This window comes from Rhynchophorus ferrugineus, unplaced genomic scaffold, assembly GCF_030347505.1.
Source record: "Rhynchophorus ferrugineus isolate W39M unplaced genomic scaffold, kcgeb_rfMv2 rfM11, whole genome shotgun sequence".
Lineage (NCBI taxonomy): Eukaryota > Metazoa > Arthropoda > Insecta > Coleoptera > Curculionidae > Rhynchophorus > Rhynchophorus ferrugineus.
Window position 1 is genome coordinate 7,763,432 of NW_027472590.1, and position 22,923 is coordinate 7,786,354.

General features: G+C 38.4%; 2 protein-coding genes across 11 annotated transcripts in view; both read right to left on the reverse strand.

Annotated features, from left to right (window-relative positions):
• Positions 1–1,966: 1,966 nt before the first annotated feature.
• Positions 1,967–6,895, reverse strand: LOC143204740 (arylsulfatase B). Its single transcript, XM_076417510.1, has 8 exons — positions 6,667–6,895; positions 5,162–5,498; positions 4,815–5,114; positions 4,576–4,755; positions 4,395–4,521; positions 3,953–4,095; positions 3,629–3,896; positions 1,967–3,569 (listed from the first exon to the last, which is right to left on the reverse strand). Exons 1-8 carry the CDS (start codon positions 6,775–6,777, stop codon positions 3,404–3,406), a joined length of 1,632 nt encoding a protein of 543 aa, XP_076273625.1. The 5' UTR covers positions 6,778–6,895; the 3' UTR covers positions 1,967–3,403.
• A 2,917-nt stretch (positions 6,896–9,812) lies between these two features.
• Positions 9,813–22,923, reverse strand: part of Ten-m (teneurin transmembrane protein Ten-m) — a 579,656-nt gene continuing 566,545 nt past the window's right edge. For 9 of the 10 annotated variants that reach the window (XM_076417519.1, XM_076417513.1, XM_076417521.1 and 6 more), the window contains 9 exons: positions 22,709–22,903; positions 20,657–20,866; positions 20,259–20,594; positions 19,000–19,207; positions 16,334–17,136; positions 16,027–16,276; positions 13,939–15,967; positions 12,117–13,877; positions 9,813–12,058 (listed from right to left, as the gene is read on the reverse strand). In XM_076417519.1, coding sequence (XP_076273634.1) covers positions 11,315–12,058; positions 12,117–13,877; positions 13,939–15,967; positions 16,027–16,276; positions 16,334–17,136; positions 19,000–19,207; positions 20,259–20,594; positions 20,657–20,866; positions 22,709–22,903 — 6,536 coding nt within the window. In that variant the 3' untranslated portion in view covers positions 9,813–11,314. The remainder of the gene's footprint in view (positions 12,059–12,116; positions 13,878–13,938; positions 15,968–16,026; positions 16,277–16,333; positions 17,137–18,999; positions 19,208–20,258; positions 20,595–20,656; positions 20,867–22,708; positions 22,904–22,923) is intronic. The other variant, XM_076417516.1, reaches the window with a different exon arrangement.

Consider the following 22,923-nt stretch of genomic DNA (forward strand, 5'->3'; position numbering starts at 1 on the left):
CGACTAATTTTCGATCACACGTGACGTCAATCCCGCTGACTTTTCGCCATTTGTCATTTCTCTCTCGTTCGATCTGTCTCATCGGTTCTTCTTTTCCGCCCCTTCGTTTCGGAGACCATCCCTTACTCCCCGGATCGTGTACATAACCTGAATAGTTGCTCAGCAATGGATGAGAGATGTTACACGAAATTTCTTTGTACATAGATGTAAATCCGAAATTCCTTTGTAACTTAATTGTGTACATAGAGATTACACTTTTTAAGGAAGGTCCAAACGTAGATTGTACTGTTGAAGATACGATTTAGATTAGATTAGGTTAGATGTCTTTTTATAATTTAATAATAAAATAAAATTAAGAGAACATTGTAGTTTCTTTTTTAGACACTTGGAATTTTTCATTATTATCCCATTTATCCCTATTTATTTAATTATGTAGTTATCAATTATGCAATGAATATCTTAATATAATCCTACTGGTTTTATTAGATAAATTAGTTTATTTTATATTGGGTTATTATTATTGTTTCAACAGTTATTTAGTGTTTTTCCGAAGTCAAAAATTGAAAAACGAAAATTAAAACTAGATTAAGATTAATCTATTTGTAGGGAGGAATTTGAACTATGACTCGCACGCCTTTGCCATTTTATTATAAGTAATAAACTGTAGTGTTTGTGATTGTTGATCTAACAAAGTTAGTTCAGTTTCGACAATATTGTTGTACTTATATTGTATGATCATTACAGATGAACGATAACTTCTATTAGGATAAACATTTTTCAGACTTCGCATTCACCAATTTAACAGGTCAATTGAAAAGTCTTCGGCTTGACACGTAGATGGCGCTACTAGAATTAAATCCATATGTTTTTTAGTTAGTCCTAATCCTCAAAAGATGTGTATAAATTTTACAGCTGTCTGATCACTAGTTTGTGAATTATAGCATTTTGAGTGAAGCAACTTTTGTTATTGTGAAAAAATAGATAAAAGGGAATTTCACGTGTCTATAAAATATTGCATTTCGAAGAGAAAAATACAGTTGAAATAAAAACTTGGCTTGATGTCGAATTTGCGGATACCGCCCCAGGAAAATTAACCATCAAGGATCGGTATGCTAAGTTTAGACGTAGTGAAATGAGCACCGACGACGGTGAACGCAGTGGACGCCCAAAAGAGGTTGTTACCGACGAAAACATTAAATAAATCCACAATGATTTTATGAATGGCCGTAAACTGAAACTGAATGAAATATCAGACACTCTAAAGATATCAACTGAACGTGTACATCATATCATTCACGAATATTTGGGTATGGGAAAGCTCTGTGGTGCCGCGCGATCTCACTTTTGACCAAAAACAACGACGAGTTGATGATTCGGAGCAGTGTTGGAAGATGATCAAGCGAAACAAATCCAAGTTTTTGCGTCAATATGTGACAATGAATGAAACATGGCTCCATCATTTCTCTCCGAAGTCCAATCGACAGTCATCCGAGTGGACTATACACGATGAACCGGCCCAAAGCATGGGAAAACGCAACAGTCGGCTGGCAAGATTATGGCGTCTTTATTTTGGAATGCGCATGGATTAATTTTCATTGACTATCTTGAAAAGGAAGGACCATCAACAGCGACTATTATATAGGGTTATTGGACCGTTTGAAGGGCGAAATGCAAGACAATGCACCGTGTAAAAAATCCATGAATTGGGGTTCTAATTGCTTACTCATCCACCGTATTCTCTAGATTTCGCCCCCAGCGACTAGTTTCTGTCCTCAATCTCAAAATAATGCTCGCTGGGAAGAAGTTTTCGTCGAATGAAGAGGTGATCGCCGAAACTGAGCCCTATTTTGAAGCAAAGGACAAATCGTACTACAAAAAATGGTATCGAAAAGTTGGAGGGTAGCTATAATCAGTGTATCACTCTGGAAGGGAATTATGATGAATAAAAAAAAAACTGGCAAAAAAATGTGTTTAAAAATGTATTATTGGAGTATTCATAGTTTTTAGAAGTTATAGGCTGTTTTATAAGATTAGGAATTATCGAAACTTTACAAAATTTATCTATATTAAGCTATTATATAAGAAAAATCTAAACTATATCCGAAAGTGTGATCTTTTGTTGATACCAAATTCGGGCGCTTTCACCATTTCGTTGTTAATATATAAAATCTTCATATTATCTGTGCTTGTTGAAATTGACGAGATTGTACCAATCTTTGTTTCGATAAAAATTAGCACTCATAAATTTTATTGTCTTGGCGTTTGGAGATTATTAAGGATAAATAATAATATGTACTTGGATTAAATTATTTTAATCTCGCATTCACCATTTTATTATAACGGCATTAAAACTCTTCAACAGTTATTGAATGTTCTGCGTTCTTGTGAAATGTAATTAATATATATAATAATATATACTCTATATACTCAGTACTTTAGCATATAGTGTTTTTATAATGACCATTTCTTACTTTGAATAGTAAAACTTTTTTTTTGTTTTCAACTGTTCTATCAATATAATCATTGTTGAATACTTAAACATATGTTACTGTGGAACATATGTTACTGTTAAGTGTGCTTTGAGGATAACGTTGTTCTTTTACTTTACTGGAATTGCAATGCTATTGCTTTAATACGTGTTGACTATTCAGAATTAATTTTCGAAAAACAAAAATATGGCACAAAAAAGGCCGTAATACGATAATACTATATAGGTTATAGGTTACTTATAGCTTCAGTTTTTATGAAATGACATTTTTAAAATCTTCTTTAACAATAATATGCTAGACCTAAATAATTATTATGCTAAAAGAGTCAAAATAATCGAAAACAATTTATATCATCCTTGATTACACTATGAGTTGAATATGATGAATATAAATGGAATACAGTTCTTTTAATGATAAAATATGAAACAGGTGTTTATAGAATAAGTGACACTAAACCATAAAACATGATATTACTACATTTATTTTATGATACTTTTGTTTGTCTTTCAAGTTTGTGTTGAAATCAAAATGAATGAAATGAATTGAATCAATCTATTTCTACTACAATCTATTTAGTCTTATAGCAAATCTAGTTCAGTTCTATATAAAGAAACTGTTTTTTAATAAGTTTCTTTATATCAAGCTGTTCAAAAAGTTTGGGATTAATATTTTACAAAAGTAAAACTTGATTAAATATCGAGAACATTAAGAGATAACTACTTTAGATGACTTTTTGGAGAACTATTTGCTATTGTTATTTAAGAGCAGAGTTTGGTAAACTATCTCTTGAATACATTTCTACAAAATATCACTACTTTATCGTTTCTAATGCTGCCGAGTTAGTGATTATTTTTCTTGATATTCAGACAAAATACTATAACATTTTTATTCATTAATTATATTACTTAAAACACCTAAATCAATATTATAGAGTTTGTGTCATAGTCTCCAAAATTCGTAAAGACATAGTTCCAATACTTTGGGTTTCCTCTTTCGTCCAATGGCAGATTTCCTGGTGGTATTGCAGTGGCATTGTATTCCTTTAATCTGGTTTGTAGTTTTTCTACGATATGTGGATACCTGATGATGTAGGGATTATAGTAAAGGAGTCATTTAGTTAATATTGGTTTCGTATATACTTCTCCGCAAAATTTTGGTATTCGCAGGGGTCGCTGATGATGTCGAACAGACACGGCTTCTCGATAGCATTACAAGATATTATCCGACTATTATTACATATCACAGTGGCTTCTTCTCTTAGTTTGGTTATGGTACTTTCCGGGGTACCTCGATTAATACTTTCCAGAGCCTTACCTGATAGACTCTCTTGTACTAGGGTTATATTGTAGGGGTAGTTTCGTCCGTCAGGACCATACCAAAAGTCCCATTGTCCACTATAAGTGGAACCTACAAATTAATTAACAGTTTCCGATGCAGTTATTGTTTTTATTTAAATATGGAACCTTGCACTAGTTTCCACTCATCGATAGTTATCGCAGCATTTCCGTAAATGTCATCAATATTGTGTAAAACTTCTGTTCGGGGAGATGGTTGGTCTAGAGATAGGGATTTCCATATACTCACTCCATCCAAGTTCGTTATATTGCTGAAGAATATTATGAATTGTAATCAAAGTATTATATGTAGTTTGCATAGTATAATGACAAATTATCCTTTAAAATATAATAGTGTTGTTTTGGTGAAGGTGAAGCTCATTCACCATTTCGTCTCCAAATATCTCGTATATTTATCATTATTTTGTTAATTGTGATTATTAAGTCACAGGTGACGATAAAATTATATGTGACGATTTATACAATATATATGAAGACCATTTTGTTCGAAAATAATATTTATGATGTTGAGATATGAGATATGCCTTTATGCAGTTCGTTCAATACGTACGTTATATCTCCTGTAGCTGCTTCCAGTAGGGTAGGTAACCAGTCAACTATGTGCATGAACTGATTAGAAACTCTCGACGGTTTTTCTATTAGTGGAGACCAAACTAGCCCTGCCCCTCTGACGCCACCTACATTCAACCTGATTTAGATTGAAATCGAAGTTTTACTGATACATAAATTACCTTCGAAGAGAGTATTTTTCACCCCTCTCAGGGGGTAGTTGGAGGCGGCGTTTAGGTTGAAACCGGCTGCAGGTCCTCCGTTGTCAGTGGTGAAGACAATAATACTGTTCTTCAGCATGTCTTGATCCTGGAGGGCTTTCACCACTTCCCCGACAGACTGATCCAATTTGCTCATCATGGCTGAAATTTTTCATCGACTATTAACTGTTTATGCTCCGCGTAAGGGTTGTTGGAGTTACCTGCAAAGCGTCTCCGCTTGTAGTCGTCGATATCATTGATTTTCATGACGTCAGCGTCCAATACGGGTAGAGGGTTGTAAGGGTTGCCAGAATGTACCGCTGCATGAGCCATGTATAAAAACAGGGGATGTTCTTGGTTGTGTTCCTTGATTATCTTCACTGCTTCCTCTGTGAAGACGTCAGTCGAGTATTTACCATGAAGATCGTAAGCGACGGACAGGTTGCGTCTCATATCCAAGCCCCACTGGCCGTTCTCCATTGCGATGTGGTCAAAGTAGTCTTGGTGACCGGTCCAGTAACCTGAAATGACCGTCGTCAGGCAGTGAATTGGAGAATCTAATTCTTACCAAGATGAGACTGGAAACCCCGGTACAAGGGCGTGTACTCCTTCCTCCAAGAGCCTAGGTGCCATTTACCGACTATCCTGTTCACGTACCCTAACTCCCTTAGATACTGGGGCAGGATTTTTTCAGACAAAGGCAAACCCCTCGGTTCCGCTCCGAAGAGCACGGTGTGTTGCATGCCCGTGCGGATAGGGTATTTGCCCGTCATCAGGGCGCTCCTGGATGGGGTACATATTGGATTCACGTAGTACTTGTTTAAGATCAATCCCGAGTATGCTAGGGCATCAATGTTGGGTGTGGGAATTTGTCCGGATCCATGGAAACCTACGTCATTAAATCCCTACGAGACAACAAGAGGATTTTTGTTAAGGATTGAATGTAATTTGATCAACTTTATAACATATATTGATTAATAGATGTATGTATGCAAATGCCAAAACATGGAAAGGTCACAATAGCATTTTTGTCATCAAAATTTATTGAACCCAGGACAGATTCTTGAAACAGTCAGTTTAGCAGTTGGTGAGTATAATGTTTCCAGAGGTTTACATGAGATGGGACAGATCCGACATCGTTTCGACATCGCGGTTTCATTGTTTTTCGGCTATGAAAAGTGCTACGACAATCCCAGGTGTAAAAAGTCATGGGTTAGCTCAGGAAGGACATTCAAATGGCCAAGTCTTTCTGTGCAGATCAGAAAGGTGTAGAATATTGCGAGTTGCTAAAACTGAATAAATCTACTACTGCAGGTATCTACCGAAGGCTTTTGAAGAAATTGAACGAGCAATAGCGAGTAGCAGATGCAAAATCATCTTCTTGCATGATAACGCTTAGTCATACATTACAAGAATTGTGGAGGATACATGGCTGTAGCTCGAATGAGAAGTAGTCTACAGTCATAAAGTCTTCTGATTACCATTTGTTTAGGTCGATTCAGCACGACCTGGCTCTCACACGGCTTCAAAATGCTGAACAAAAGTTTATTGATCGATGATTGGATTGTTACCAAGTGGACATCGTTCTTTTGGCTCAAAAAGTTGTAGGAAATATTCGAAAATATATATTAAACCAAACTTTCTCAATAAAGGTATTTTTAGAGTGAAAATAATATCAAAATGATTTTGCGAAACAAGTTTGAATATTTTATATAGGAAAATAATATCGTGAAATAACGGACACTTTGCTTATTCAATTCAGGGATATTTTTATTCGACTTTTAGTCTAATTTTAGTTAATTGAACATATGTATAATTTTGTTGAGTTTCGGGTTGCTAATATAAATGACATTGAAATAACTTCCACTTGATTGAATCTAGCCTTATCGGATCTTGTTAATATACCGATTTTAAGGTCACGGCTAATCTGTTAAGCAATATTTTCGATATCGAATTTGTATTAACTAATACATGTAATTGTGTTGTTTTGGTGGAGGAGCTGTGCCTTCACCATAATCAGTTATTATCTCCGTTTTGTAAACAATTTATAAAAAAAGTGTTAATTCTACTTACTAAATCATCGGCGACGATAAAAATGATGTGCGGCGATTTGTACTGGCTGGAATCGCACACAAAGAACAAAATCAAAAGCAATGCCCGCACACCACACGGAATACCGGCCATCTCGGTTTCAAGTCTCGTTCAATTTGTTTATTTTTGTACTCGGATGCATGTAGAACCTCAGTGTGGGCTGGTAATAACCGAAATTTAAAAGCGTTTAAGTGCGATTTCGACGCCGGCTTGAGAATTCCGTTATCTCTTAATGGCGTACGATAAATTAGTGGTATATGCGTCGATGTTTTTGCATATATTTGAATAAGAACGGACGCTGGCCCGGCTAGTGCATGGTTTCTGGTGTTAATTTGGGTCGAAGAAATTTTTTTCTCAAATTTTAGTTGTTATACCAGGAATAATCAAAAAATATGTCGCTTCTCTTTAACAGTATGCGTATCTTATTATGTTGAATACTATATGATACATGCTATCAAAAATATTATGTGCCGGCTTGGTAGCGCAGTGGTAAAGGCGATAGGACGCTCCTCCTACTGTTGCGATAGCCACGGGTTAGAATCCTGCTGTCCTAGGCAAGAGTGTGTAAAATCCGACAAGGAAAATGATCCCAGTCACGCTAGTAAACAGGCTGGGTAAGATGGATGTCTTCTAGGATGATTTCTCGCCAGTCGGTAGGCTTAATGCTGAGGACCGTGGTTCGGAGCCCACGTTAACTGTAGATTAACTCCAGATAAACCGCTAGTTGGTAATTGAGATTTTAAAATATATTTAAAAAAATAATTAAAAAAATATTATGTATTAATGAATCATTAATCATTTAATGATAACAATGATTATAAGAGTCAATAAAACTCATCGTGCTAAACGAAAGCGTTTTTAAGAATTATGTTTACATTCTTCTTAACTGAAATAATATGAATTAAAGCCGGCTTCGTTGGGGCACCCCTCAAGGTCATAGGACGGTCCCCCTACTGTTGCGATAGTCGCGGGCTCGAATCCTGCTGAGGCATGGAGGTACTTTATGTTTGTGATTGTAATTGCAAATAACCATCCCAGTCACGCCATTAACCAGACTGGGGAAGACTGGATGTCTTCTGGGATGGTCTCTATAATATAATATTATACACCAATATCTGATTATTTTAGATAAACAATATGTGAAAATATTTTACGTGCCTTTGAAATTTGAGGGTTTCTCTCGATTTACCTCCCTCCCCCCACCAGATCCTAACGTGGTTCCGATGGGACCACCTCGGAAGTACACTCTTTTGGATAAAACAAGAATTATGAAAATCGGTCCATAATCGACGGGGAAATTGGAGAACATACATTAAAAAATATATATACAGCCGAGCTTATAACCTCCTCCTTTTTTGAAGTCGGTTAAAAAGAAGTAATATTATATTACTTTCAATTATAAAACTGAAAAGCATTAAGAAATATCGAATCACGTTTTGTACTTACCCAGGTAGACCAACAGGTTCTCTTTAAGACGTTAATTTATCAATTAACATTCGGTAAATTACTTTTCGTGTTGGTTTCACCGATTTAATGTGTCTTAAAGTATGTAAGAAAGCTGTATTCAATAATGGCAACTTATTCGAATATGTAAAATTGTATATTTTGGCCTCATTTCGCATTCCGTCGCTTTTTCTGTTGAATTGTAATCACTCAAAAGTTATTTTTGGCAGCTTATTATTTACATATTCATTAAAACATCATTTGAAATAGCTGAGCAGAATATGGAAGATTACAGTACTTAAACATCTTTATTTTGTTAAAAATTGATAATCGATAGACATCGACATAAGGGTAATATTTTTTTGGTGAAGAATACACGCCTTCGCCAATTCATCAATTGATAACCTGTATGTTTGTCACTGTTATAGCAAGGAAATTTAATGAGATTTAAATCTACTTGATAAGTTATCGGCGACGGTAAAAATATATATTTAGATAATATTATAATTTGACGTGGTTTGAATGGTGGTAGAGTAAAAGGGGTAAAAAAATAAAAGCCATTTATTTCGTCCCTTTTCTGTTGAATTATATCCATTAAAAAATTATTTTTGGCAGCTTATTATTTATATTTTCATTATAAGATTATTTAAAATAGTCGAGAGCAGAATATGGAAGTTTCTAATATACAAATTTTATTTCCTATTACATATAAATAATTGAAAATTGGTAGTTTCCTTACAATATTATTTATTGTAAGTATATTCAACGTAATAGGTATTATTTCATTTCTAATTTGGTTCATGTATTAAATTAATTGTGTAAGATAAGTAAGTAAAAATAATTGTGATGTTTTGGTGGATGATTTGTTCCTTTGCCAATTCATTAACTAATATCGTTTATGATGTCATTGTTATTTTAGCGAAATTTAATGATATTTAAATGCATTTGGTAAGTCATTAGAGACGATAAAAATATATAATTAGATAACTTTATTAGTTGTCCTAGTCCTAGGCTGGAGGTAGAGGAAAAGTGGAGAGGAGAAGAAGAAAACGTCTCTTTCTATCGAATTCTAACTACTTGAAACCTGTTAATGGAAACTTATTATTTACACTTTCGTTATAACTTCATTTAAAATACGAGAGAGCAATATTTAGAACATTAACTCATCAAATATTAAAAACCTGTAATCTATTTACAATAATTTTTTATTTTAAATATATTCAAAGTCGTATTTCAATAATGCTTCATTTTTTAATTTGGTAAAAATAATTAAGATATTTTGGTGAAGGATTTCCCCTTCGCCAAATTATCATCTAGTATTTTGTTAAGGCTTGTCAGAAGCGAAATCTAATGAGATTTAAATGAAGTTATTTTATTTCCTGCTGTATAGGAAATATCGAAAATTGTTAACATATACACAATGTTATTTTATTCTAAGTGTATTCAAGGTAAGTGAATTAGGTAATATTTTAAATTTGGTACATCTATTAAATAACAAAACTAATTATGATGTTTTGGTGGAGGATTTTCGCCTTCGCTACTTCATCAATTAATATCGCTTATGCTTGTCATTGACCAAAGACGATAAAAATATGTTATTAAATAATAATATAATTTAGCACAGTTAGGATGGTGTTGTTGATGGAAAAAAAAGGGGGAGGGTGTAGGAAAATAAACGAACATCATTTAGTAAACGATTATATTACCGAATTAAACAAAATATATTTACATATAAAAACAATATACACAATGAAATATATACATAGATAAAATATTATTTGATGAATATTATGGTCTATCCTTGATTCATTTCAATTTTACATATACCATCCTGGAGGCGACCGCAGGAGGTTCCCGGATCGCTCCCATCCATCCTAAATTCAATCGCAAAAAAAATCAACTTTGCGAGACGTATTGCTTTTGAGTTTTCATAGTCACAAATATTAAATTTAATTTTTCACATATCTTTTTTTTGAAAAAATATCACTATACCACATTTGGCTTGTTTCAATGTTTCGCTTTTTGCCTAACCACTTTGTTTCTTCTTTTATTAGTTTCGTAAATCTCTATATATATTTATTTATATAAATCATAGAACCAAATCGGATTATCCATATCATTACAACAGCAGTACCTAAGTACCTAGGAGTATTTCGAAACAGAATCGAATATACAGAGAGAGAGAGAGAGAGAAAGAGAGCAGCGTCGACTAGAATCTTCGTTCTGGTGAAATGTCCAAACACGAAAACAGTAACAGAATAACAGCACATTATTGCTCGATATTTGATTAAATAGGATATATCTACATGATGTAAAAAATTCGTTTGAGGAAATCAAACTGGACCACTTCTATACACGCTATTCTAATGATACACGTTTTGAGAGAGTCTGTATAGGCAAAGAATCGATCGTTTCTACATAGTGGAGACATAAGCATCATTACATTATATATATATATTTATAAAAAAAATCATAAATCATAATATATACAACATCTAAACCTATATGATTGGAATTATTTCGAGGACGTCGTGTTTAAACGAAGAACATGTTGAAGTTTTACAAAAACACGTCTGGTAAGGAACTAGTTATTGAAAGTAGGAAATAATTGGGTTCAACATGGTTTTTGTGTAAACACTCTCCTCTACGTTCAGTGTCGTTAATTATTCATACATCAGTCAGGTGTCATATCGCCCGTGATTGTATCATACCGACACAAATTTGATCCATTATTATATGGGTTATCCATCGTAGCGTTTTTCTAAGTATTTTTCTTTAAGTATGTCCATATAAAAAAAGCTCTGTTATGTACAAATACGCTTGTATTGCCTTAACTATATTTATATATATATTCAGAGGATAAACTACAGAAGTCATCTCCCGGACTAAATGATTAAACAGCGACCTTTTAAGTGTACATAGACTACCCTGTAAGAAATCAATATGGTGTAGGTTCTTTTGTCATGTCTTGTTTGAATCCGTAGGCCATTTTTTTGATTGCTTTTATGGAGTGTGAGTTTGACGTGATTTAGGAATATGACGGCGACGAGACCGATGTTTGCGCGACGACGACGGTTCCCGGTTGAAAAATAGCAGGTCTCATCTAGGTTCTCGCGCGACTAGGCTTGTATATGACTTATGGCACATAAAAAATAAATTTCTCTTATATGGTATCACTTATGGGGGATTAAGATTCGTGTCGGTGCGTCCGGCTTCTGCGGGTGCCGCTCTTTCTTCGTTTCCTTTTGGAGTCCCGGAGGAATGCCACGTTGCCCGGGTCGTCGGCCAGCTGGGGGTACTTGTGGATGCTGTGGATGTCGACGCCGTCGTAACCGTCCACGTCGCCGTGCGAGACCAGCTCCTCCATTTCCTCCTCGGTCCAGTCGCCGCGACCCTGGAATCCGGCGGCGATGAGTTGCTTCTCGATCTCCCAAGCCCGCTCGATGGCCCTCTTGTGCGCGTGTCTCAGGATCTTGTGGGTCTCCTGTTTAGGATCGGCGCCGTACTTTATTATCACCACCGCGTCCGGATTATGAAGCCTGAGTTCCTTGATGGGCGTGGAGGAGCCGTGCTCGGTGACCTCGTGCGTGGACACGTTAAACATACCACCCAGCCTCCTCAACTCCTCCAAGTCATCACGTATCTTCAGCACGTTATCCTTGACAAAATAGAAGTAGTCCTGGTCGTGGATACTGAACTGGAGGTTCAGGAAGTACGAGTTATTGAAAACGGAAGTGACCACATCCTGAACGACCCCGTTAACACCATCCACCACGCTCACCAGCGCTCTGGTACCGACCTTCGAGAGGAGGACACCCTCCCCGAACACCGACTTCCTGTAGGCTACCCGAGGCAGGAGATTGCGAGTTTTCGGTTCCTTTTTCAGTAAGGGTTTCGGCACGAAGCTTATGTCCGTGAATCTTTCGTTAATCTGGAACAAAACGACAAATAAAATAACGTGTCAAATCACGAAACCGCAGTTTCCTTACCTTATCAACGATGCACTGAAGCCCGGACATTATTCCGAAGTCCGGAGCCAACTGAGGCGACGTCACCGTAGCCTGGGGCTTGTAGATCATCTTTCCGATATACTCGGAGCCCAGCATCTTGCTGATATCGTACCCGTACAACTCCAACCAACTCCTCAGGTCGGTCATGTAGTTGGTGGTCAGTTTCGCGTTGATGGGATCATTATTCAGGAAGCGATATATGAATATATCCGTGGGGGTTGTCAGTTTGGACGCCAATTTTTCCCAAGAGGGCGTGACCCATTGTCCCACCACTGGGTCGTAGAAACGCTTGTTGATGTACACCAGCTTGGTATTGGGGTCGTAGATCCCGCCATGGAAATCAACCGGCAGGTAGAAGTCCGGATTGCTGTCGAGGATGATGTTGCCGAAGGGGGTGCGTCTGATTTCCTTGATGAGATTGCCGTTGCTGTCGAACAGGGCGAGCGGTGAACCGTTCTGATCGGAAGCGACGTAGAATCGTTGTTCCAGGGTTTCGACGGTGATGAGCACGTCTCTGGTGTCGTATAAGAACCTGAAGGTACGTCCGCTCTTAGGGAAGTGCAGGTGAGTGATCAGGTCGGGTGTGGTTGGGTTGGAGTAGAAGTACTGGGTCACGTTGCCCTTGTCGTCGTTCCAAGCCACCAGTCGGTTTTTATCGTCGTAGTAGTACCAGGCTTGGAACTTGTCTCGCTCGAAAACGTGCGTCAGTTGTCCCTTGGGATTGAATCGGTATTTCTGCTCTCCTCTTCTTACCACAAAACCACAATTGTCGTAGCTGTTGAACTCGACGTCTCCGTATTGTACAACCCGATCTCCGCTATCATAACCAAGAGTCACCTTCTCATTCTCCTTGATGATGGACTGAATGTTACCGTTTTCGTCGTACACGTATTTCCAGTTACTGGTTCCCAGAACCTCCAGCACATGACCATCGGAATTATACAGGATCCTGTCCATAAACTGAGTACGTCCGACCAGAATCTTCTGCTGCTTGATCCTGTTCCTGATATCGTATTCCAGCTCCAGCCGGAAGACGTCGAACGACTTGACGTTGATGAGAATCGACTTCAGCCTACCGTGATCGTCATAATCGGTGATGCTGAAGAACTGTTTGCTGGTGTCCTGCATTACGGATCTATTAAACGTGTTCCTGTAGATTCTGAGGTCGCTGATGTTCTCCAACACACCCAAGTTCTGGTTGTACTTCAGTCTCAGTTGGGGCAACTCTTTCCCGTTGATGTCCACATCGATGCTGGACAGTCGGGCGTTTCCGTCGTACTGGTACTTGTAGTGAGCGTTGTCCAGGCCGCTTTTAACATTGAACTTCAGCCGTTCGTCCTTGAGGACGCCTGCGTGATACTTGAAGTCCTGCTTGAGCTCGAAGTTGGGCTCGATGATCTCGATGTTCTTGATCAAGCCGAGCACGTCGTGATAGGTGTAATGGGTCGAGCTCATTCCTGCTAGCGTGGTTTCCAGTCTTCCCGACGTGTCGTACACGTAGGAGACACGCGCGGATTGGTGAGGGAATATTTTCGAGAGGATCTGACCGTCGTCATTGTACATTATCTCGTAAGGATGTCGGTTCATTGGTGAGAAGTACTGGTACTTGAAGAAACCTAGTGACGTTTGTAGGGAGAAGGTGTGGATGTGCCCTCTGGGTGTTGTCAGGGACTGTAGAGCTCCGGAATCGTCGTATTGGAGGAGGTAGTCTGATCCTCGAGGTGTGGTTACCTTCAGAGGCTGTAATAAAAAGTTGTGATTAGTTATGATGTTTCTGAATATATTTTTGAGTTTAACTTACCAAACTACTGAACATATCCTTGAAGGCATATTGTAACGCCGACCCATCAGCATATTTGATTTCATACAAACGACCGGCCCTGTCGAACCCATAACTCTCGCTGAGCTGGCCCCACTTCCAGCTGCTCAACCGACTGAATCTGTCATATTTCAACTCCACCTCGGCGTATACGCCATTTCTCGGCCCAAAACGGATAGGTCTCGACGAGCTATCGTAGGACACGTTCAGCAATTCCATCTTGTCGTCCATGAATACGCTCACCGACGCAGTCTCCCGGTCGTACTCCATGGTGAGGATGTTCTCCCCGTTCACCCGCAGTTTCTTACCGACTTTCGATATCGCCCTGGGAATGTTCTTGTTTCCTTTCGCGTTCTGATTTGGTCGGACGTAGTATCTCCACTCGAACCTGTTCGCCAAGTCTCCGCCGATTTCGATGCGTTGTTTGGCTGGGATCGGGTAGCTCTCGCCCAGGAGGGGATCTTTATCGGCTAGTACGTTGTAAGGAACGGTGTCTGTGGTGGTACTGTGGGACCACGACGATAAACTGGTGACTCCACCGTCGGGGAACAGGATTATTTTGTGTTCGGTGTCGTCGATCTTGGTCGAGACGCTGGGACCTTTGATCAGCATGGAGATATGACGATCACCGTTTTCGTTAACCTTAACTGTGGCACCTTTGACGCTCAGATCAAAGGAGAGGTTGATTACTTTCCCTGTAGGTGTAACGGCAGAGGTCAATCGACCAAACTCATCATAGTTGTACACGTAACTCCTTCCGCTACTATCGATTTTCGTTTTCAAGAGTCCCGTAGGTCCGTGATAGTCGAAAGTGACGTTGTAATTATCGGGTGTACTCAGTTCGTGCAGCATCCGCATCCTGGACATCCTCAGTCGACATTTTTGACCTTTCGTGTTCTCGATCGAGTTCACCTGACTGGAGTAGTCGCGGAGAAGGAATACTTTGTTACCAGCGGCGTCAGTGACGGTGCTCAGTTTACCATTGCTGGTGTTCACGTTATAGGTGAAGACATAACTCGTTTCCCCTGTCAATATATTCTTGGTGGCGATGTGCTGTCCGAACCTGTTGAAGATATAAATCTCCTGGGTCTCGGGCGAGTATATTTCGTACTCTCTTGACATGCTGGAGTCCGGGATACTGGCCATCACCGACCTGATTCTGTAATTAGCCTGATCGCCGATGTGAACGTGACCGTCTGGACTGACCGTCACCGCCGAGATGGTATTGAACTTCGAGTTCGACGCCAGGTAGTGATCAGCCTCGAAACAGTCACATCCACGATCGAGACAGTTGCATTTCGACTCTGCTCCGGCGTAGGAAGATATTTTCCCGTCGGTTCCGATAACGCGGACCCGGTTTATCCTCTGGGAATCGCTCTCGGCCACATAGAGATCACCCGCCGAACTGAACGCTATGCTCTGGGGCATGACTAAGGTCGCGTGAGTGGCTAGTTCTACGTCGTAGCCCAATAGAGGAGAAGCGCAGTGTAATGGCCTTCCTGCCACAACTTTCACTCGCCCGTCCAATGTCAGCTGAAGAATCATGTGATCGTCGATGATGTGAAGAGTATTGTCCAGGGGGTTGATAGCCAGTTCCGTAGGCCAACGTAGGTGAACCTCCTCGAGGTTCAGGGTACCCTCACAGGGCAACGGTTTCCAGTGAGACTTGTGCATGTGGTTACCGATGACGGTGGTGACTATACCATCACGGTCCACCATCCTGATGTTAGTACCGTCGGCAAAATATAGGACGTTATCGTTGGAGACAGCAACTCCTTTCGGATAGGCCAGTTTGGCGTCTCTGGCAAGGGCTCCATCGCCGCAATGCGCCTCGTCCCCAGGCAGGCATCGCTCTCCAGACCCCACCACGGTCTCCCAGTTGTGATCGGGGTCGGAGAAGTCGTCAGTACTACGGACTTTGATTATCTGGTGAGACTCGGGATCCGATATATAGAGGGTTCCGTCCATCGGGCTCAGGGTCATATGATAGCGGTATGAAACTCGGGTAGCACTGAAAAAAAGAACGGGCGCCATTAGTGCTGATCTAAACTTAGTGAATATTGAACTTACTTCAGTCGAACTACGGTACGGACTATTCCATCCGTTTGTATTTTGCGAATTAGGTTGAAATCACCGACGAATAAGGCACCATCTCGGTCACTGGCCAGTGCTACTGGTGCTAGGAGGCGTTGCCTGGACGCCTGACCTTCACAGTCCATGCAGTCCAGTGGTCTTTGATGGCCGTCACCCATGGTGGTTAAAATAACTCGGGGTTTATGCTTGAGGTAAATATTGGAGCCGTCACCTTTCTGTAGAATACCTGGAAAATAAGATTCAGTGTAATAAGATATTTGTGGTGATGATAAAATGATGTTACCTTCATGGAAATTGTATCGATGATGGATGTCCAGGTTCCAGCCTCCGACATCGGAGATACTCATGTCGTGACCGCTGAGCTTGGTGGTCTGCACGTCCCAGATGGTGTCCTTGCAGTCGCTGTATTGATAACCCACCTTAACTATGGCGGTGGTGACTCCGTATACCCGTTGCCTGTAGACGTTCAGTCTGTTCCAGGCGTAGGTAAACTTGATATGGGGATCGGCCTCGAACACCTTCTCGAACAGAATACCCTCGATGGTGATCCGCAGATGGATGAGTTTCAACGTCGGCGGTATGATATCGGGGGTTAGTTGGAGCTGGATGGTCGACAGATATCCGGCCGCTCGGGAACTATGATAGACCAGATGTAGGCCGGTACCGGGTATCCCAAGACTCTCCTGCACCACCTGGGATTCGGTGAGGATGGCGCTCTTGTCGGGACAGGCGCCTTGGAAGCCGTGTTTCCATGTTGCGAGTACCACCGGTTTCATGGTGTCGTAGCTGTGAGTGGAGCACGGTTGCGGTATGACTGCTAGCATCTTGTCTTCGCCCAAAGTCATTACCACGTTGTCGATGATGACAACTTCGTTCCAGGGCACGTAAACTATGTAACTCTGAGGCCCGAACGGCGATCTTCCGAATTGTAGGGTCACTGCCCCGCCACCGTTCACCAGCAGGTCGAACCAACCGTCATCCCTGGTCAGCGTGAATCCTTCCCGCGGATTGCTGGTGCTCACCCTGACTCCCATCAGTCCGATACCCATCTGGGTAACCACGCGTCCTCGAACCACCGCTGAGCGACTGTAAAAACTCATCGTTAGATATCATCGTGGTGATAAAAAGGCAAATATCTAAGATATCATCGGTGCAAACAAACGGACTAAAAGCTAACTTCACACTATCGGTAAACATACAAAGCGAAAATCAAAAGACACAATCACAGTGGGTAAAAAACTGTACGAAAAATCGAAACGAAACAGAACGGTAACAGTAAAATTCAAAAATCTAGTGACGGATGCAAATCAATTGTTTCTACTGAATCAATCTACTGTCATGGTGCTGTTCGGCTCTTGGCAGCTGGTTCTTACCTCGTGTTGAAGTGATTCCAAAATACGCTGAGCAGCAGGAATAAAACAAAAGCCAATTCGTTAAAATCACGCCCATCAGATAATAATAATTCATTCTCATTCGTTCTTTCTCATTAATAGTGATACAATTAAGTGTTGTATTAACGTGAAGATTCCAGTACATCAATAACTCAAAATTATATTAATTAATCTAGTTTAGATTTAATTTATATGAGATTTTCAATCAAAAATATGAGAATTTCAACAAAACAAGGCACAAAAATTACATTTCTTAAAAATTGTTAGATTTCTTTGTAGGGTTTGACTAATAATGATTAAAACGGTGATTTAAGTTTGAAGGATTTATGATTCATGGCGTATTATAATTACTCAAACCTAGAAAGCTAGCTCAGACTTAGCTAGTTTAAGAATTACAGTGCTTTTAGTGAAACAACCTTTGTTAAAAAGCAATGTAACGTATTAGTAATCAGTCAAAATGATGCTAAAATTGAACGAATTGTCTTATAATCTAGTGTATAGTCCAGGTCTGACATTTAGTGACTAAACGCTGTTTGCAGGCTTCAAAAGATTACTCAAGAGAGGGAAGTTCAAAGTTGATGTCTATTTCGAAACCATGTTGAAACAAGTTGTTATAAACAGCAGACATAATTTGTTAAAAGTTTTACATTTCCTGCTGTAAATACAAAGATGTTCACAATGGTGGATTGAAAGTATATATCAAATCTTGTCAATCAATTTTTTTGTTTATATATACTAGGGAATTTAAATAAGAATGATGATTATACAAACAGAAATGTAACAACGTACAGCATGACAGTGCTCTGTCAAATAGTTAATAGATAGGCCTAGTTTATTAGATGTACTAAACAGATAATAGCTTCTCATTATTCACTTGTACTGGTTCAGGCTGGTTCTGATTTTGAAATAAGTGGGAAAATAGGGTAAAAATTGACAGTACTTGGAAAATAATATTGAACACATTCTTTTCACTATCTAGAAACCATTAATCTACAAAAAGGACCTTCAAAATTAATTCACAGCGCTTAAAAAGATGAATATATATAAAAAAGTCGATTATTTTTAAATATTTTAACGATATCTCGGTCTCGGTGTTTCTGTTGTTCCCTATATCCGTTGATGGAAGATGATAAACATTTTCAATTCTCGAGCTATAGAGAAATAATTCAATAAACCAATTTGACATGATAAATATACTAGTATTGATGCTTCTAATGGTGTTAGAGCTGCGCTTTTGTACCGAATATTGTTCTATTCTGCTCTTTTATTCAAAATAACACAAAAAAATCGACTCGACAACAGACAGAACACACAAAACTCGCGAAGTGAGAGAGAATGTATAAAAAAGATACTGTTAAAAGATGTTAGACAACAATAGGATATATGTTCGACTGGGGCACAACAAAGCAACTATTATTAATCGTTTGCAAGGTACATATATATAAACATTTTATTGTAAAAACACCTTAAGAGAGACAGGGGGCGGGGAAGGGACCGGAGGACGGGGAAATATGGGGTCATCGGTAACCAACAAGTGATGAAATAAAAGAATCATTACCTTTCGTTGAACGTCTCTTGGCGGGCGTAGTTCTGGAGGCTGCCCTCGTCGATTAGGAACTTCATACGTTCGAAAAACGAGGCTGTAATGGCGGGCGGTTGTTTCCTTAAGAGTATATCGATGGGTTTCGGCGAGGAGACGCACAATTGGCTGCTTTTGCAGCCCGGATTGGAACAGCATTCCGGGTCTTCGCAATCGGTTAAACCATCTACGACAAAAAAGCGTATTAGAGCAATGATAATGGGAGAGTTTCCCAGTTCAATTTCCTCCGCACAATGGAGGACGGGAGTGTCGCCCGTCGATAGTGTAGACGAATTTATTTTAATCTCATTCTTTTCCTTTCCGTATATATATATATATATAGATAGATATATTGCGATTTCTCGTTTTTATTTGGTGGAGATATCTATCTAGGTCGATTCAATTTATGACGAAAGAAAATTTCATGTTGAATATTCGGTGTAGGCTTTTGTGGCCACTTTCTTCATAATGCAGACAATTTACTGTCTAATAGTTTATGTATAAACAACAATTTGAGGTAAATATATAGTTATATTATATCAAAGTAAATATTAAGTGTTATAAAAGCAAGTATATTAATCAGTGATATCTACTGGTGAAAATGCAAAGTTTCAGTATAAAAAACGTAACCAAACTGTTAAATTCGATAGTTTTTATTATTCCTTTACATGAAATAATAGTTTTATAGATAGCATCATTGAGTTATTCTATATATATCTACAAGAAATCTGCTCCTGAAGTCTACTAAACTTACGGTGATGATGCTTCATCACATTACACTTGTCATTGATTTGGATTCTAAGATATAGAAGCGGCGATTTTTATGTCAAGGGCAAAGATTCCAAAATTTCAATACTTATTGGAGGAAAATCCAATTAATCGAAGAACCTTGTTTTGACCGCGTTGTATGACTAGTTAATTTGAATTTTTAGTGCAACCCCATATTTACACCCCATATGTCCAAATTGGCTTTATAATTGTATTATAGATCAACCTCTTTGATTTTAGATGAAGTTGAGAGTATCTTCCGACTAACCAGTATAGTTGTTTTATTTTGGTTCTAATGTGTTTTGCTTTTTGTCTGACGTGATGCTTCCAATGTATTAAACATGTAAGATAGAATGTAAGATGTAATTAATAAAAAAAATGGAACAATTTTTATATATATGAAGGCAAATTTACTGGAAATTCTGTAAAATTTAAAAAAGGAATAAATGATAAAGAAAAAGGGAAAATACCTTTATCGTTATCTCGTCCATCATTGCAATTCTGCTCCAATAACAGACTGCAGTCAGGACCGTCCCATCCATTGTCACATCGACACTCCCAAACGTTGTCGGAATTGAAACGACACTGGCCATGTGCCGAACAACTATTCGGACAACCTTCAATGGTACAGTGTTTTCCATTCCATCCTGTCACGCACAGACAGGTGCCGTTCTTGCATTGTCCGTGTTCGTTGCACCTGGGATCGCACTGTTTCAAGTTGCAGTACTCTCCCGACCATCCTTGATCGCAATGGCAGGCTTCCGAGACACAGTGGCCGTGATTACCACAGTCCAAGTCGCACAGTTCTGTCGAAACAAAGAAAATTGGTTAAAAATCGTGCTCGGTGATTTAAAATTGATGGTAGTACCTTTGGAGCAATCCTCTCCGGACCATCGGGGTTCACAGGTGCAGGTCTGCGTTTCCAAATCAAACGAACCGTGTCCGGAACAATCCGGAAGACACTGCAAGGCGTCCTTATCCATCTGAGAGCAATCGGCGCCCTTCCAGCCCTTCTTGCAGATACAGGTGCCCTCGACGCAATAACCGTGACCGGAACAGTTCGGATGAGGACAGTCGGCTGTACACAGACAATATTGTATTAATTACACGGCAATAAATAAAGAACAACACGACAATTGATTACACGTTAGCTTCTGGATAAATATTAATATTTTAAGGGGACTCGATCGAGGCGATGCGTGCGTGCCAAGGTACAGAAGTTAATAATATATTTCAAAAGTAGGAAACGATGGGAACCGAAAGTGTTCGAGCCGAAGAGAGCGTCTCTAATTAAAGATTCCAATTAAATTAATTACGGTAAGACTTTTTGCTTTTATATATCGTATAAATATTAAGAACGACAATTAATGCGGTTCAAATAATTTATTATCGATTCAGCAAATATATAGTTGGTTTAATTTATAAAAAATAGTGTTCTTGAAATGAACTCGTTATTGATATAAGGATTGTGAATTAATTTTAAGGGATTTTTCAGGTATCTCTTGCTCTTGAAACATTGAAGATGTTGATTCCAAAGCTCAAAATAAATCAGTTAGATGCTAGGTCAACTGCAAGTAATATATTTGAGGCTAATATTTAAAGGAAAATGGTTGATAGTTCAATGCTACAATGTCTGGTTAAGAAATATTTAATAATTCTTGACAGGCAAAAGTTGGGCGGTTTTTCTCAATCCCTGAAAATATATTTCTAGAATACATTTTTTTGAAATTCACAACTAAATAAAGAGTTTAATTCCCTGAAAATTAATTCACTCTTAATTTTAACGACCTATCATTAATGTTCTTCATTTTAGCTTAAATTTGATTGCAAATGGATAATGCTCGTTTTTCTACAATAAGGTCATTGATATATTTTGTTGATATCGATTCAGTAAATACGTAGTTCTCTAATTTGATTGTAAATTAATTTTTCAGGGTTTATTCTCAAAATTTCAAAACGAATTGGTTAAATAATTAATTTAGATAATACCACGTAAATTTCTATATTAAAGTATGATTTTTTGCAGTTTTTGTGACCAAATATTCATTCTCTTTATATTAAGGCTGTCATTCAATTCTATTCTAACGTATGTTTTAATACAACTAATACAATTTAACACAATTTTGACACAATAATTACAAATATAAAGAAGTACTTTTTGTGAGTTTGTTGAATAACCTAGCCTGTTATTTTTAATAATCATAAATATTTCATAGTGATTGATGTAAAGTTTCTTTCTTAAAGTTATTGCATGCAGTTAGATATTAATAACAATGCTGATAAGTTTTTCTTTTAATGTTAAGAAACTGAGAATTGATGTTTAATAATTTTTGAAAATTAATTTAATGTTCCTTACTGTTATTTCATTTGAAATTTTCTTATAATTGATTTTCAACAATTAATTATATACTAATTAGTAGCATTCATGAACTGAATTATATATGAATGTACTAAGTTATTTAATATGTTTATGGGGCATTCTCCACGGTAAAACCAAAACTTTCACAAGAACATAACTAAGATCTCTTCAAATTTGAAGCGAGTTAGTTCTCAGTGGTTGTCAAGGAAAGTGTTAGTCACAATTTTTTGAAATTCAAAAGGAATTTTCCTTGTGGACTCTCTTCAAACTGATAACACAATAAACACGGGGTATTATTGTAACCTTTTGTGACAATTGGACAGAAAAATTAGTGGAAAAATCAGTGTAACACCACTTATAAATCGGGCAGAATTTATTTTATTGAAGCTAAAGAATATGATATTGAACTCTTACTAGTAAGTTTTAATAATTTTAAATATTTCATACAGAATTAGTTACATTATTAGTTATTATACAGACATTAATAACGATGCTGTTGTTAAGTGATTTTGAAGAAACCGAGCAGTGATGTTAGTAACTAGAGAGGGTTGAGAATCTTACCCTCTTCGCAAAATTTGCCTTTATATCCTCGGATGCAGTTGCATTTGCCGTTAGCACAATGCCCATGACCGTTGCAATCTGGTACCTCGCATTCATCATGCCTCAGCTGGCATTCCTTCCCCTTCCAGCCTGGATTGCACTGGCATTCCCCATTTATGTACTCGCCCCTTTGACTGCATAGTACCGGACATACACCTAGCAAGACAGAATGTTAA